This window comes from Symphalangus syndactylus, chromosome 13 (genome assembly GCF_028878055.3).
Source record: "Symphalangus syndactylus isolate Jambi chromosome 13, NHGRI_mSymSyn1-v2.1_pri, whole genome shotgun sequence".
Lineage (NCBI taxonomy): Eukaryota > Metazoa > Chordata > Mammalia > Primates > Hylobatidae > Symphalangus > Symphalangus syndactylus.
The window spans coordinates 114,098,325-114,114,765 of record NC_072435.2 but is presented as its reverse complement, the minus strand read 5'-3'; the positions used below and the strand labels follow the sequence as shown (position 1 = coordinate 114,114,765).

General features: G+C 43.2%; 1 protein-coding gene across 2 annotated transcripts in view; it reads right to left on the bottom strand.

Annotated features, from left to right (window-relative positions):
• SUDS3 (SDS3 homolog, SIN3A corepressor complex component) overlaps positions 1-16,441 on the bottom strand; it is a 48,997-nt gene that overhangs the window by 15,157 nt on the left and 17,399 nt on the right. For both annotated transcript variants that reach the window (XM_055235596.2, XM_063614573.1), the window contains exons 7-10: positions 8,320-8,415; positions 7,238-7,299; positions 7,053-7,074; positions 5,545-5,650 (exon numbers count right to left, since the gene is read on the bottom strand). In XM_055235596.2, coding sequence (XP_055091571.2) covers positions 5,545-5,650; positions 7,053-7,074; positions 7,238-7,299; positions 8,320-8,415 — 286 coding nt within the window. The remainder of the gene's footprint in view (positions 1-5,544; positions 5,651-7,052; positions 7,075-7,237; positions 7,300-8,319; positions 8,416-16,441) is intronic.

Genomic DNA, 16,441 nt, shown 5'->3' with positions numbered 1-16,441 from the left:
GTAACCAAAACAGCATGGTACTGGTACCACAACAGAGACATAGATCAATGGAACAGAACAGAGCCCTCAGAAATGATGCCGCATAGCTACAACTATCTGATCTTTGACAAACCTGACAAAAACAAGAAATGGGGAAAGGATTCCCTATTTAATAAATGGTGCTGGGAAAACTGGCTAGCCATATGTAGAAAGCTGAAACTGGATCCCTTCCTTATACCTTATACAAAAATTAATTCAAGATGGATTAAAGACTTAAATGTTAGACCTAAAACCATTAAAATCCTACAAGAAAACCTAGGCAATACCATTCAGGACATAGGCGTGGGCAAGGACTTCATGTCTAAAACACCAAAAGCAATGGCAACAAAAGCCAAAATCGACAAATGGGATCTCATTAAACTAAAGAGCTTCTGCACAGCAAAAGAAACTACCATCAGAGTGAACAGGCAACCTACAGAATGGGAGAAAATTTTTGCAACCTACTCATCTGACAAAGGGCTAATATCCAGAATCTACAATGAACTCAAACAAATTGACAAGAAAAAAACAAACAACCCCATCAAAAAGTGGGCAAAGGACATGAACAGACACTTCTCAAAAGAAGACATTTCTGCAGCCAAAAAACACATGAAGAAATGCTCATCATCACTGGCCATCAGAGAAATGCAAATCAAAACCACAGTGAGATACCATCTCACACCAGTTAGAATGGCCATCATTAAAAAATCAGGAAACAACAGGTGCTGGAGAGGATGTGGAGAAATAGGAACACTTTTACACTGTTGGTGGGACTGTAAACTAGTTCAACCATTGTGGAAGTCAGTGTGGCGATTCCTCAGGGATCTCGAACTAGAAATACCATTTGACCCAGCCATCCCATTACTGGGTATATACCCAAAGGACTATAAATCATGCTGCTATAAAGACACATGCACACGTATGTTTATTGCGGCACTATTCACAATAGCAAAGAGTTGGAACCAACCCAAATGTCCAACAATGATAGACTGGATTAAGAAAATGTGGCACATATACACCATGGAATACTATGCAGCCATAAAAAATGATGAGTTCGTGTCCTTTGTAGGGACATGGATGAAACTGGAAAACATCATTCTCAGTAAACTATCGCAAGGACAAAAAACCAAACACCGCATGTTCTCACTCATAGGTGGGAATTGAACAATGAGAACTCATGGACACAGGAAGGGGAACATCACACTCCGGGGACTGTTGTGGGGTGGGGGGAGGGGGGAGGGACAGCATTAGGAGATATACCTCATGCTAAATGACGAGTTAATGGGTGCAGGAAATCAACATGGCACATGGATACATATGTAACAAACCTGCACATTGTGCACATGTACCCTAAAACCCTAAAGTATAATTTAAAAAAAATAAAAAATAAAAAAAAATAAAGAAAACAGCAGACTCTGGAAGGCTATTCCAACAATTCTCATGAGATGCACTGGATTTTCCTTCAGTTGTACTTAGAACCCAAACACAACACGTTCAACTGACTTAAAAGTGAACACCCGGAGTAAACAATCCAAGCTGGTCTATTACCTCTGGGAAGTGGTCTGGAACTTGGGAATGTGGCCACCTCCCAGATCCGCCTCCTCTGGAATCACTGAATGGTGCGGCCTGAATATCCACCATTGGTCCCCATTTGCTCTGAAGTAGAGGTGGCCAACATGCTTCCCAAAGCAGACAACTTCCAAACCAACTGATCCCCAGGTCCCTCCTGAACCACAGTCTCTGCGAACTTCGAGGGAATCTCATGCACTACACGATGTCTTGGGGAACCATTATCCCTAGATATCAAACCCATTAAATTATTTGAATTCTCTGAAAAGATAAGTCTATTAAAGTGTTCAGGGCTCATAACTGTAATCCCAGCACTTTGGGAGGCTGAGGCAGGAGGATCACTTCAGCTCAGGAGTTTGAGGACAGCCTGGGCAACATAGCAAGACCTCATCTCTACTAAAAATCAAAAAAATATTAGCCAGGCATGGTAATGGAGGACTGTAGTCCCAGCTACTCGGGAGGCCAAAGTGGGAAGATCGCTTGAGCCAGGGGGATCAAGGCTCCAGTGAGCTATGATCACACCACTGCACACCAGCCTGGGGGACACTGAGACCCTGTCTCAAAAAAATAAAAAATAAAGTGTTCATATGGGGGGGGGGGGTGGTTAAAGATGAAACCAAGAAGTATGTGACAACCTTAACATACAAATTTACTTTTTAACTTCTCAAGAAAAATCAAAGGGGGGGAAGAAATTTAAAAATATGTTTAGATATAAAATGTGCTATGAAGCAACATCAATAGGGTAGTAAACATGTGTATTATTTTTTTTGTTGGCCAATTAACCTGTTTTACAAGCTGCAACTCAGCTGCTGAAAAAAGATATTTAAATAGCCTCAAAGACTAAGCCCCAAATGTCAAACTGACTTTATTACTTTGTAAGTAATGGAAATTCTGACCTGGGAGTCTCTACAATTAAGTTCTTAAAGCTTTGAACCTCTACTATTAAACCCAACAAAACTAGAAATTACCACTACTGTGCTATTTTTGAAAAGCAATTTCTTAAGAAGGTGGACACAAAAGTGGGGCAAGGAGGTAGGAAAATTAATTTAATTTTGTATCCTACTGAGAATCCTGGTATTAACACTTTATTTCCCCAATAAGTGAGTCCACGTTACAGTTACAGAACCTCAAGAAGTCCCAATGCTACTGGTAAATATTCACTGTTTTAAGTCTTTTGTGTCAAGTGAAGGCTGGAGGGGAAAATGCACTTGAGCAAGTGGGTGGCTTCGTTTCTGACTCACAGGCAGCCCCAGATTTAAAACCAGGAGAGAAAAACAGAAGTCCACCTGTACCATCAATTAGTTATTTTCAAATATCAGCTACTTTTTCACAGTATTTTTTGAGATCATTAGTCCAAATCAAAATGTGAGGCAAATTTATATAGCATGATATAGAATGCCTTAAAAGCAGTATAAGACCAAGGCAAAGGGAAGATCTTTATATTTCAAAATGAAAGGGAGCTTGGCAAGTATTCACACCAAGATGCGATGCCTGAATCTCATTTGTTTTGCTGAAGTCATTTAAAACTCAGCAAGACATCTTCTGCCAAAAATACGGCTGCACCAAAATACTCCATACCCCCTGGGAAGAGCATAAAGCAATGTAGCTGACCTCTCAGCCACAGGCCACGTCTGCCAAAGAAAGAAAAACGAAACCTCCAAACTGATACAAAAGCCAAACATGGGCCTGGTGAGATGGGAGAGGCTGGCTCTGCGCCAGTGAACACCTCAGCCAGTATTCCCAGGAACACTTTTCAATTGTCATTGGGGAAGAGGGAGACCCACCTTCAACAACTGCATTATGGTCTCTGACTGCCAAGGCCAACAATGACAAGTATACAGAATAGAGAAAACACAATACTCTCAAAGTATATTTATCAAGAGAATAAGCAATTTCAATTTCACTGAAAAAGTAAAATGCATCCAGTGACATTATTTTCTAATCTCTACTGCTAATGTAAGAAAGATGGTGAAAATGCCTTCAAAATGCTTAGGAGTTCTAACACATCAAACCTGATCATTTTGTTTACATTAGGAAACACCAGACATTGTGGATCTTTTCTTTGAAAAAACAAGAATTTTATTCTACTGCATTTTCACCCTCAAGACATGTCTCATAAAGTCTGAGGATTAAGCTTAGAAAGAGGAAGATCCAAAGCAACACAATTACAAAATGAACATCACTGGAAATATCACATGGCTTTAAGACTCATAGATCCGTAAAAATGTTAGTGATAAATCTCATCATTTTCAAAGATGGTTCTTATGTGTGGGCTTGATCTTTAAAGGTTATTTGGTTTTCATTATTAGAAACATTTTTCATCTCATTTTGCCCTTCTCAGTGTTAAGCTGTTAGAGCCTGCCACCTAGTGGCGATGTGTTCTGAGACATAATGTTAAGATATAACACAAAGGGACCTTTCAGAAGAATGCCAAAGAAAACCAACTCAAAGGGGAAGAAGTCATCAAGATCAGCCTTAGAGATAAAGCGAGCCTCCAGCATCTACTAGGTAATTAACTCACTGCAACTTAATAGGTGGAAATCATTTACTTTGGGCGTGACTAGAACCCTAAGCATTTTTGACAAGTACAATATTATCAAGTAAACAACCTAACACAACGCTGGGTTTTTTTAAGAATTCAAAATAAATAATCATTATCCAATTTTGGAACTTTTGGTTAGATACTGAAACTCAAAGGGTCATTATATAGCCATTATAAATGATAATTACAGACACCTTACAGTAACCCAGAAAAACATTCTCAATATAACCAAACAGAAAAGCAAAGCAAAAGTATGTCCACTATGCCTTAAATGAACAGAGTATGCCTGCATATGGACAAAAAATAAAAAGAAATATATCAGAATGAAAAGACCTGAGAAATGATGGCAGTATCCATTTCATGCCTAGCAGAACGCGTAATACAGAAGAAATGTTTGTTGAATGAAAAAAAGTATGAGCTTTTAAGGCTCTTTCATACTGTTTTGCCACTACCTTTCCAGTGAAAAATGCTAGGTGGTCTGAAGGTTTCAAAGAGTCTTCAATGTAAACTAGGAATGCAGCAGGACACAGTGGCTCACGCCTGTAATCCCAGCACTTTGGGAGGCCGAGGCAGTCAGATTATGTGAGGTCAGGAGTTCGAGACCAACCTGGCCAACATGGCGAAACCTCGTCTCTACTAAAAATACAAAAATTAGCTGGGAGTGGGGCGGGTGCCTGCAATCCCAGCTACTCGGGAGGCTGAGGCAGGAGAATCGCTTGAACCTGGAAGGCGGAGCTTGCAGTGAGCCGAGGATCATGCCACTGCACTCCAGCCTGGTGACAGAGCAAGACTCCGTCTCAAAAAAACAAAAAACAAACTAGGAATGTTTTAGGATACAGTTCCCCCAAGCAAGTGTCCTTGACCACTTTTGCAGCAGGATCATGTAAGAAAAAAGGGTATGTGGCATCAAAAAAACATCTAATAACATCTTAGAAATTCACAGTGTACATTAGCATATCACAGGACCCAAAGGGTACTACAAGGGAGAAACCCACTTATCTTAATTAACATGATCATCCCCCAAACTGATTTGACCACAAAATCCTTTAATCTGAAGAGCACCTATTAACTTTAGCACACAGGAGCAGAGTTAAGACGGGTCAGAGGGGGACATACACCCCAGCCCGAGTTGGCAGGGGCACCACACAAGATACCAGCCCGTAAATTCTAGTACAGAGACAGCAGAACGGAGAAGGAAGGGGAGCAGAACATGGTTTTGGGAAACGCTGCTTTCAAAGATCTACCGGAAGTATTGATTAAATGACTGCTAATACATTTTTTAATGGATTTCTACTTTTAGTACTATGTAAGTTTAGCAGCAGCCATGCTCTGAAATAACTACAATAGCCCCAGCCCTCTTTCCAAGTGGTTCGTATGAGACTCTTACAAGTAGTCCAGGTTTTCCCGTAACATACCATCTTTTGTCATAGTACAGTTTGCCATCTTCTATCCGAGCTTCAAACCTCTGGGCTGGAGATTCCGCGGGTGTCGCAGGCAAGTGCTCAGGAGAGGATGGAGATGCTGGCGGAAACCAATACTTACGTGACTAAGAATGTAACAAACACATGCAAGTCTACCAGTTAACATGCTTTAATTGAAACACTATCAGAATGTGGTAATAATCACCATTGAGCCCTTACAGTGATAATGCATGGGATTTCAGCAAAATTCTTGTATATTCCATCTAAACTGGATCATCAAAGCAACCCTGGGAAGTAGGCAAGGCAGATTAGCCTCATCAAATGGAAGAGACACCTGAGTTTCAGGAAGATTAAGGTCAAATGTGAAAATACTTAAGGTCACTTAGAGTAGGACTAAAGCCCTGGTGATCAAAGGGCAAGTATTATGAAAATCTCTTAAAAATGCAATCGTTTTCGGCAGGGTGCGGTGGCACACACCTGTAATTCCATCATTTTGGGAGGCCAAGGCAGGTGGATCATGAGGTCAACAGATGAGACCATCTGGCCAACATGGTGAAACCCCATCTCTAGTAAAAATACAAAAGTTAGCTGGGCATGGTGGCACACGCCTGTAGTCCTAGCTACTTGGGAGGCTGAGGCAGGAAAATCACTTGAACCTGGGAGTCGGAGGTTGCAGTGAGCCGAGTTCACGCCACTGCACTCCAGCCTGGCAACAGAGCGAGACTCCACAATCCAAAAAAAAAAAAAAAGGAATCATTTCAAGAACTACTAAATTTACACTCACACAACTCCCTCACCCCCTCCCCATCATGCCTCAGAAGGTCAGGATGTCTCTGTGGACCGCAGTGGCCCCCAGGAAAACATTACCTAGAAAAAGAAGACTCTTGTTTTTCTTCCGCAAGACTCAGTAATTAGAGGGATGTGTGAGTAATCACGGTGCTTTAAACAAAAAAAGATGTCACCAATTCAGAATTCTAGTTGGCAACTAGCACTGATGATCTCAAGTGCTGTTCTGGAAGGAACAACTATGAATACTAAGCTGGTTCATCTCTTCTATGAACTGCGAGTCAGAGCAGCCTTCGAATGCCTTACCAGAGTCAGGCCATGAAAAGCCACTGGAGCAGAACTGCCTAGGACTTGGTTTTAGAAAGCCAGTAATACTTAAAAATCCTTCTGGTTTCATTTTCAAAAATGGATGTATACTTAAATCTTATGCCTGATGCCTACACAGAAGAAAATCAATCAATCAATCACATGTCTCTTTTATGATAAATCCTAAGAAAAAAATAAAAGCAACAAAGCAGGGGTTATGGAAAAAAAAAAAAAAAGAAATCAGGGAGGGGTGTAGTTAAGGTCCCCTTCAGTTTTCGTGATGACTACTCTTAGGCAAATGATGAACATTTCATTTTTGAAAATTGCAACAATTTCCTGACAGGTATTCACATGCTTTTCCAACAACATGATAAAAAGGTTGCACAAATGCCAGCACATCATGCACTCACCTGGTCTCTTGGGTGACTTAAGCTGTAGGAAGAACAACAACAAAAAATCTTAGAGAAAATAATTTCAGGTGCAACTTCAGGTGTCAAAGGTATCATAATGATTTAACAAGTAACATGTTAACAAAGGAAAGCAGAAAACCACGTAAGCCTGAGTTTTCAAATAAATCAAAAAAGTCAAACCGTACCTTATTTAATGTTCTCAGATCCTCCATGATCTGTTCATCTGTTAACAAATAGTTGAGCTGGGGTGTTGAGAGTTAAAGGACTGTATGTGAAAAGTACAGTTTCCAAGCAAAGAGTAATCAACAAAATGGTACCAGTATTTTAGAATTTACAAAGTGTGATTTTGTTAAATGATGTTTCTACAGTAACAGTTTGCTTCTTAGAAATTTATGATTCTCCTACTAAATGTCATGGTACTTCAATACATAAAAGAATTCACATCCCTCACTGCTAGGATGAGAAGGTGGAATGAGCTTCATTAGGCATCTACAATAACACAGCAAAGGAAACAGTAAGATAAGAATTTCATCATGAATGTATAAAGCGCTTTTGTTCCAAAGATCTAAAGACTTCCACACACACCCACCCAAGGTAAGGCTAATCTTCCCTCAGCAACTTAACTCCTGTTGTGAAGGAGAAGCAACCTCAAGTTATGCCCTTTCCTGATGGCACACAAATGACTAAGCCATTTTGGGCAGACAGGTATTCACCATCTCCTTGAAAGGACCATCTCCTCGAAAGGAACAGAAACAATGCTTCTCCATCTTTCCTGTTTCCGTTACCATTTTTATGATTAAAGGGCTGCTTTATGTCTGACTGAAATCTCATTTGCTTTAATTTTAAAAAGTTTGCAATCCACTATATTACGGACATAGATAACAGAGGTACATAAAGGTAGATATTACTGCCTTCATTTTACAGTTGGAAGGTAGAAAATTACAGGTGAAAAAATTAAGGCACATCAAGTTTTCAGATGCTCCTGAATCTTGACGTTAGCGTTAAAACCAGGCTGAACTTTGCATGCAAAGCACCTTTCCAAATCACGACTCTATACATCTCTCCCACCAAAAGCAGTAGCAAATGAGGACTCCCATGATAAAATGAGCAACCCCTAACCCGTGGACAAACATTTAACACATGCTTTCCAGTTAAACATTACTATTTTCTGTAGGACAACGGCCATGTATACCCTAGCAAATAGATAAACATAGGATTCCACAGTCTTAAGAAAGAAAGGCAGTTAAGGCTTGATGTGAATGGATATCTGGAGCAGGTTTCCTCCTCTTGTCTGGGATGGGGACGGGATCATTTGGTCGCCTCCGCAACTTTCTGGTCATGATAGGTTTCACCTCCATAGAATCTGTGGCAAGAATGGAATGGGTAAATCTATCCAACTCCCACTTGAAGTAAGAATTTCTATAGTATAAGAATATCTGCCCCCCAGCCACCCAATCAGAACTGTTTTATTGGGGGTGTTTGCTCTACACATGGTCGTAGCCAGACACCCCATTAGATTTTAGAAGCGTTTATGCTTGTAAGATTCAGACCAGCTGCCCTAAGTGCGCACCCCTCTCAGAAATGCAGCCCTACCATCAAGCATTACAGCCACTGTGGGCATCTCTCCAGCACCCTCAAAACCTAGGGGATATTCCTCCTCTCCTTCAAATTAAGAAGCCCGGAGTCACAGGCTCTCGGGATAGGAAGGAACCTGAAGGTCATCTCAGCTGACTAATTTCTGCAGTTCCCACGGAGGGTGGGTGTGCCGAAGCCCACTGGTATGAAAGGCTCTTTTAGAGGCCACTGGCCTCAGTGCCAACATTTTTATATGAAGTTTTCATTTACAGACTCGGACTTTTTTTCTTTATAACCTTTTGTAGCTACTTGACTATCAAGATGACACAATGAGGGCTCACAATAAAAGCCTCTTTCCCTTCTTCTTCACTCCTCTCTGTGGTCTCACACTGCTGCTGACTCCCCACGCCTTCAAACAGCCCCTCCCAAGCCGTGGTGCACAAGGAGGTGAACCTGCCTCCTCCGGGTCCTTTTTCGCTTGTCTGCTCCCTGAATACTGATGATCTTTGGGGTCCAGTCAGTTCCTTTCGTACTGTATCCCAACCAATCTGCAATCACCAATTCCAGCTCCACACATCCCTCTGAATGGCAATAGATACCTGACACCACACATTCTCCATGCCCCACAAAAACTCAGTTCTCCTCGTTTCCTCTCCCAAGGTTGCTTCTTTTCCTGTGTCTCAGGGGCATCCAATCTATCCCTCCTTCCATGCGAGAACAAATCTGTCATCTGTGACTTGTCTTCCTTCATCTAGGCATGAGGTTCACCAACTAACGTTGGTTCCGCCTCCACTCCATCCCTTCATCCTTTCACTGGCTACCTCCATGGCCTTCAGTGGTCTTTCCCATGTCCCGTCCATCCTCCCCTCCCTCAAAGTGATCTTCCTGAGACACAAATCAGATCGTTTTGCGTATCACTCTTGTTACTAAATATTTCTTTTCTTATTTTTTCGAGACAGGGCCTCACTCTCTCACCTAGGCTGGAGTGCAGTGGCACGATCTTCATTCACTGCAACCTCCGCCTCCCAGGTTCAAACGAGTCTCATTCCTCAGCCTCCCAAGTAGCTGGGACTACAGGCATGCGCCACCACACCCGGCTAATTTTTTGTATTTTTAGTAGAATCGGGCTTTCACCATATTTACCAGGCTGGTCTCAAACTCCTGACCTAAAGTGATCTGCCCTCCTCAGCCTCTCAAAGTGCTGGGATTACAGGCGTGAGTCACCACACCCGGCCATCTTCTTACTAAATATTTCAATGGCTCACCACTCTCCACAGGATAAAAGCCAGGCCTCATTTCTGGTCTTCCTCCCTTCTTCTTCATTCATGCTTACACTGTGTGCAAGCCTTTAGCTATCCTGTTACCCAAGGGCACCAGACTTTACGCCTTCACGCCTTTGCATGGCTGTCTTCTGTCTAGCTTCCTCTTTTCTGCCCAGCAAACTCCTATATAATACCCCTTCAAAGTTGGTTCAATACTCTCTCCCTTCTGTGACAGCTTTCAAAGGCAGAGACTCATTCCATCCTCCAAGTAACCAGAGCATCTATACAAACCTCAAGTAGACCAAGTGCCACAGTGTACAGGTCATTACCTACCCCTTTGGATGTCCGAATTCCACCCCAACACCTAGCAATAGTCTGGCACAGTAGGGGTGCATAATGTTTTGTGCAGAACGGGTAGATGAGGTCAAGTCTGATCATGGGATGAAGTTAATTTGTGATTATGCACAGAATCAGCAGAGCAGGCAGGGCAGCTTCAGGGAATTCTACCAAGCAGTGTGCAGGATCTTAGAGCATGTCATACATGTGCCACAGAAAATTAAAAAAGGCTTCTGTATGTTGCTCTTAAATGGGCAGTATTAAATTTTCTTTTCCTATGAATGGAATAGAGGTAAAGTAAGAACCAAATACCTAATTAATGAATATTTATAAAAGTGTACTTGGAAGTATAAACACACACACACACACACACACACCAGAAACAAGCGGTGAAGGCTTCTCCCTAAAAGAAATCTCCTATCCTATGCTGAGGTGCCACCCTTCTCCAGTTAGTTACTGGCCAGTGACACAGCACCACGGTTAAGAGCTGGAGTGTCACACAAACGTGCGTCTGAATCCCTGCAACGGCTGTGTGACCTAACACAGGTTTGTAAGTGCTGTATATCTCACGTGTCCTCGTCTAGAGAATAGAAGTATCAATAATGCCTCCTCCACAGTGCGCTGTGAGGGTTACATGTGATGATACGTGTGAAGTCTTAGCACAGTGCCTGGCATAATGGGAGTTCTATCAATGCTAGTTTTTATTATTATATTTTCAGGCAGGAAAAAACTATACAAAGATCCTTTTTAAAACTCAAGGCACAAAAGAGCTGAAAAAAAGAAGTTACACAGTCGAAAGCAGCTGATGTCAACTGTGAAGCTGTGCAACCTTGACACCTAATTTGGAAAATAAAGCATAAAGGAAGCTCACCCAACCTGAGAGAGGACCAAAGAAAAAGCACATAGCCCGTGAACATTATGGAATGCTTTGTCCACCAAAGAGAGTGACTGAGTGTGCTCTGCTCCACAGGCTGCCAAGACTGGGGAGTGTGGAGGGTGGACAATGCATGATGGATGTAAGCCAAGTAAAGGCCAATCACGGCCACTGAAAATCATAACTGGATCACTTACAAACCAAAAAATATAATCAAATTCTTATGAAATGGTAAAAAAAAAAATCTATTTTATTAGCCTGGTCACAGCAACAATCCGATTAATTTTATCCAAAAGACCACTTTGCGGAAGGAAGAGACTCTGGAGAAGCCCCTAAAACTTATCAGCATGTCTCCATCTCCATCTAGGAAAGAGGAAACAGAGGGAGCAGTCCTGGCCAATGGCCCAGGTGGAAGATATGATTTGAGGACATGATCAACATGTATCACAGCCCCAACAGACATAGTAAGATTATCCACTTAAGTCACCTTGCTCCAATGCCAGGTTGGCCTAGTTGGCTTTTACGGTGGATTTTTCATAGAAGGATGGAGTCTGACAACCCGAGTGTGAGTGTGCCTGGAAGTTCTATTTCTCACTGTAAGCAATGAGCTGGTATCCTGAGTTTTACCATCAATCTCCTATGATTCGGACTCTAAGAGTCCCAAGATGCTCAATCTGGCTACACTGACAAAAATCAAACTTCCAGAGCTGAAGCTCAGACCCTGGAGCGTGACAACCCCAGAGAAGACACCTGACCAGGGATTCCGTCAGTCTTCCTCTCCGACATCATGCACCAACCATAAAAAAACTCCAACTGGCTGAAATTAGAAACTCTCTCTGATCCAGACGTCTCCTCATAGGTTTGCTTCAGTGGAGATACTATTTTATCATTAAACATCAAGCATTTAAAGCAGACTTGGGAGAGCGTATGTGAGAAAAAACATCAAACAAGCAACAAGACTAGGCATATAACTCCTCTCCAAACCACCCTGCAATATGACCTTTAATAATGCATATCCTCCTGTTCTACTCACTATGAAACCTGATGGATACAGGCACCCCCCCCACCCCCACCACAGGGAGCAGATTCCAACATCTAAAAAATGGGAGTTCAGGTTGAAGCAATGCTAGGTGGTAGAGTCATTACAGCACAGTCCCTCTGGAGAGATATTCTTGATAAATTAATTACCTGCAATTTACATACAATTACCAGTTTACTGGCTGGCCTTTTGTTCTGCACTTCTCTAGGCCTATTCATTCATTTCCAACAGCATACCTGCCTATAGTGTACAACAGCAGTAAAAGCTTCAATGCAACACACTTTAACTATTAAAACAAACTCATATTTATCTACTGGGAAAAATATTGATTGCAGTGATTCAAAGGGGCATCCTTAAAAAATGGGATATAGGGCTGGGTGCAATGGCTGACGCCTGTAATCCTAGCACCTTGGGGGGCCAAGGAGGGTAGATCACTTGAGCCCAGGAGTTCAAGACCAGGCTGAGCAACAGAGCAAAACCCCATCTCTACAGAAAAATACAAAAAACTAGCTGGGCTAGGTAGCAGGTGCCTGTAGTCCCAGCTACTTGGGAGGCTGAGGTGGATCATTTGAGCACAGAAGGCAGAGGTTGCAGTGAGCTGAGATCGTGCCACTGCACTCCAACCTGGGTGACAGAGCAAGACCCTGTCTCAAAAAATTAAATGTACATTAAATTTAACAAGGAAATTTTCTTTAAAAAGAAATGGGATATAAGTGGCAGAAAGAAAATCCACTGCAGAGTAAACATTATAGCAGATTGGCAATTACCTCCAAACCAGGGCAGGGTCCCATAGGCTAGACTAGCAGCCCAGAGCAATCCTAGCACACATCATGCCCTTCTCTAGCAGGATGGAGGGCGCCATCAATGTTGACGCAAATTAATGCCGCGGTGGTAACAGAAGAGTACCTAAGGTTTGGGGGGGAGGGGAATAAGAATGAATGTTAGGGCTGGGCACGGTGGTTCATGTCTTTAATTCCAGCACTTTGGGAGGCTGAGGCGGGCAGATCACCTGAGGTCAGGAGTTTGAGACCAGCCTGGCCAACATGGTGAAACCCCGTCTCTACTAAAAAGTACAAAAATTAGTCAGGCGTGGTGGCACACACCTGTAGTCCCAGCTACCCGGGAGGCTGAGGCAGGAGAATCGCTTGAACCCGGGAGGCAGAGGGTGCAGCAAGCCAAGACCGCGCCACTGCACTTCAGCCTGGGTGACAAAGCTAGACTCCATCTCAAAAAATAAATAAATAAATAAATAAATCCACAAGACTCAATGTTAGGTCTTTGGAGGCCAAATCAGAGTAGGAATAAAGGCACTAATCTCTTTAAAGCTAAAGTTGGCCATTGTGAAGGGAAGGCAATAAACAGCGAGCCAGTCGAGCCTTCCTCTCTGCACCCTCAAGCACATTAAAGACCTGATTCTGGCCGGGCGTGGTGGCTCACACCTGTAATCCCAGCACTTTGGGAGGCCGAGGCGGGTGGATCACGAGGTCAGGAGATCGAGACCATCCTGGCTAACACAGTGAAACCCCGTCTCTACTAAAAATACAAAAAAATCAGCCGGGCGTGGTGGTGGGCACCTGCAGTCCCAGCTACTCAGGAGGCTGAGGCAGGAGAATGGCATGAACCCGGGAGGCGGAGCTTGCAGTGAGCCAAGATCGCGCCACTGCACTCCAGCCTGGGGGACAAAGTGAGACTCCGTCTAAAAAACAAACAAACAAACAAAAAAAAACGAAAAAAACCCTGATCGTACAATGTCAGCACCAGGAAAGAACATCTTGAAGAAAGGCCCACACTGCCCAAAATCCAGGTCACCTCTTCCATTCTCCCTCTCCGGACATTTGTGTGAGGCCTCTTCCTCGTCTTGACACCCAAGTAGCTACTCATTAGCATCTAGTGCATACACGTGAAACTTACTGCTCCTATATAGTACAACCACATGTATCTTAGGGTTTTAAAATGAGTAAAAAAGCCAGATGTGGTAGCTCACTCCTGTAATCCAAGCACTTTGGGAGACCAAGGCGGACAGATTGCTTGAGCCCAGGAATTCAAGACCAGCTAGGCAACATGGCAAAACCCTATCTCTACAAAAAATACAAAAATGAGCCAGGTAAGGTGGCACATGCCTGTAGTCCCAACTACTCAGGAGGCTGAGGTGGGAGAATCACCTGAGCCTGGGAATTTGAGCTGCAGTGAGCCGTGATGGCACCACTGCACTCCACCCTTGCCAACTGGAGTGAGACCCTGTCTTTAAATAAATCAATGAGTCAAAAACGAGCCTGTCAAATTGTTACCTTTATTTAGGGGCCCTCCATCTCAACACATTACCTTGGGAAAGTCAAGGAGGCTGTGTCAGCTTTCTAACTACCAGAAAATAGCCTTCTAGAAGACACAGACTTTTATCCATTAGCCTCATTTTGTGAGTCACTTAGTGCCACCACATGTATCTATGTTATCTGTAGAGTCAGTAGTAGTGGTGGTGAAGAGAATATGCTTGGAGTGAGACAGACACTGGCTGAACCACTATCTATCTCACTGAGGGACTGTGAGCAAATGACTCCACTTCTCTGAGCCACCTCTGCCATTTATAAAATCAGAAGCGAGGGCGGGCGCAGTGGCTCACGCCTGTAATCCCAGCACTTTGGGAGGCTGAGGCGGGCGGATCACGAGGTCAGGAGATCGAGACCATCCTGGCTAACACGGTGAAACCCCGTCTCTACTAAAATACAAAAAATTAGCCAGGCATGGTGGCGGGTGCCTGTAGTCCCAGCTACTCGGGAGGCTGAGGCAGGAGAATGGCGTGAACCTGGGAGGCAGAGCTTGCAGTGAGCCGAGATCACGTCATTGCACTCCAGCCTGGGTGACAGAGCAAGACTCCGTCTCAAGAGGGAAAAAAAAAAAAAAATCAGAAGTGATACCCCCAAGGTCAAAGGGAGCTGCAGGAACTCAGTGAGGTTAAAACTTCCCAATCCCTGAGTGTTCACTCTGTAAACCAGCTACTTTGTGAAGCAACTTATAGGCATTATCTCCTCTCACATCACATCTACCCTCTGCAGTAGGTTGTATCATCCCCTTGCCAAATGAGAAAACCCTACCTCAGAATTAAATCTGTGACAGTGCCAGGATTCAGCCCTGGACCATCAGCCTGCAAAGTTAGCTTTAATATATTTATGTAATGCTTGGCTCAGTGTAAGTGCTTGGGAAACAGACTTCTATTTTGACATTGTAATGACTCGTGGTATCAGCAATCAACCAGCAGGATCAGTGACCCCTGGGGAAGGTGGTTAGAAATGCAGGATCTCAGCCAGGCACGGTGGCTCCCACCTACAATCCCAGCTACTTGGGAGGCTGAGGCAGGAGAATTGCTTGAACATGGAAGGCAGAGGTTGCAGTGAGCTGAGACTACACCACTGCACTCCAGCCTGGGTGACAGAGCCAGACTTGGTCTCAAAAAAAAAAAAAAATTAAATAAAAAAAAAAAAAGAAAAAGAAATGCAGGATCTCAGCCTCCACTCCAAAGCCCCTGAAACAGAATCTGCATTTTATCAAGACCCCACTGACCTAACACATTGAAGTTGGGATGCACTGACCTATAATTCATCCTAGCTTCTCTATGTACAGTTACTCACTTCTACCTGAACAACCCAGTTTTCCTAAGTTTTCCACAAGAGGTTTGGGCAGTGAACAGTATATCGTGCCAATCCCTATGGGGGTTTGTAAATGCTTTAAGTCATGGTGGGAAAGAGCAGGTCGCCAAATACACCCGTTTCCAGTGGGATATTTAGTCTAAGCTTCTCATCAGCCTCCTATCCTACTTTGCTTTTCAAGAGATGTTCATGTTGAACCAAAAAAGGAGACTTTAAAAAGTATCTTTTCAGGGCAGAGCTGGGCAACAATGATATTGGGCATCAATCCACAAAGGTGAACTAAGTCACTCAATTAGAGGAATGAAATCAAGCCTTTAATCCAACACCACAGCAGCGCCATCTGTGGAAATGCTAATTACCCTTCTAGCTCCAGCGCCTTGTCTTCCAACGCTCCATCATTACCTTGGCAGTGCTTTCCATACCAAGGGTACCAAATGGCTTGAGGAAGGACATCCATACCTTTAATGCCCATGGCTAGCTTTAAACACTTCTGTAATCTATTTTATTGCATTACAGATGATTTCCCTGCATTTTTTTGTCTTTTCTACCCTGGCAGGCTCAGCCTCAAGTCACTGAGGATGCCTCCTGTCCCAGTTAAGATTCTGGCTGTAAAACTGCCTGGTCAAACAATGTCTATCGCTTGTCAATAATTAGGACGCCAA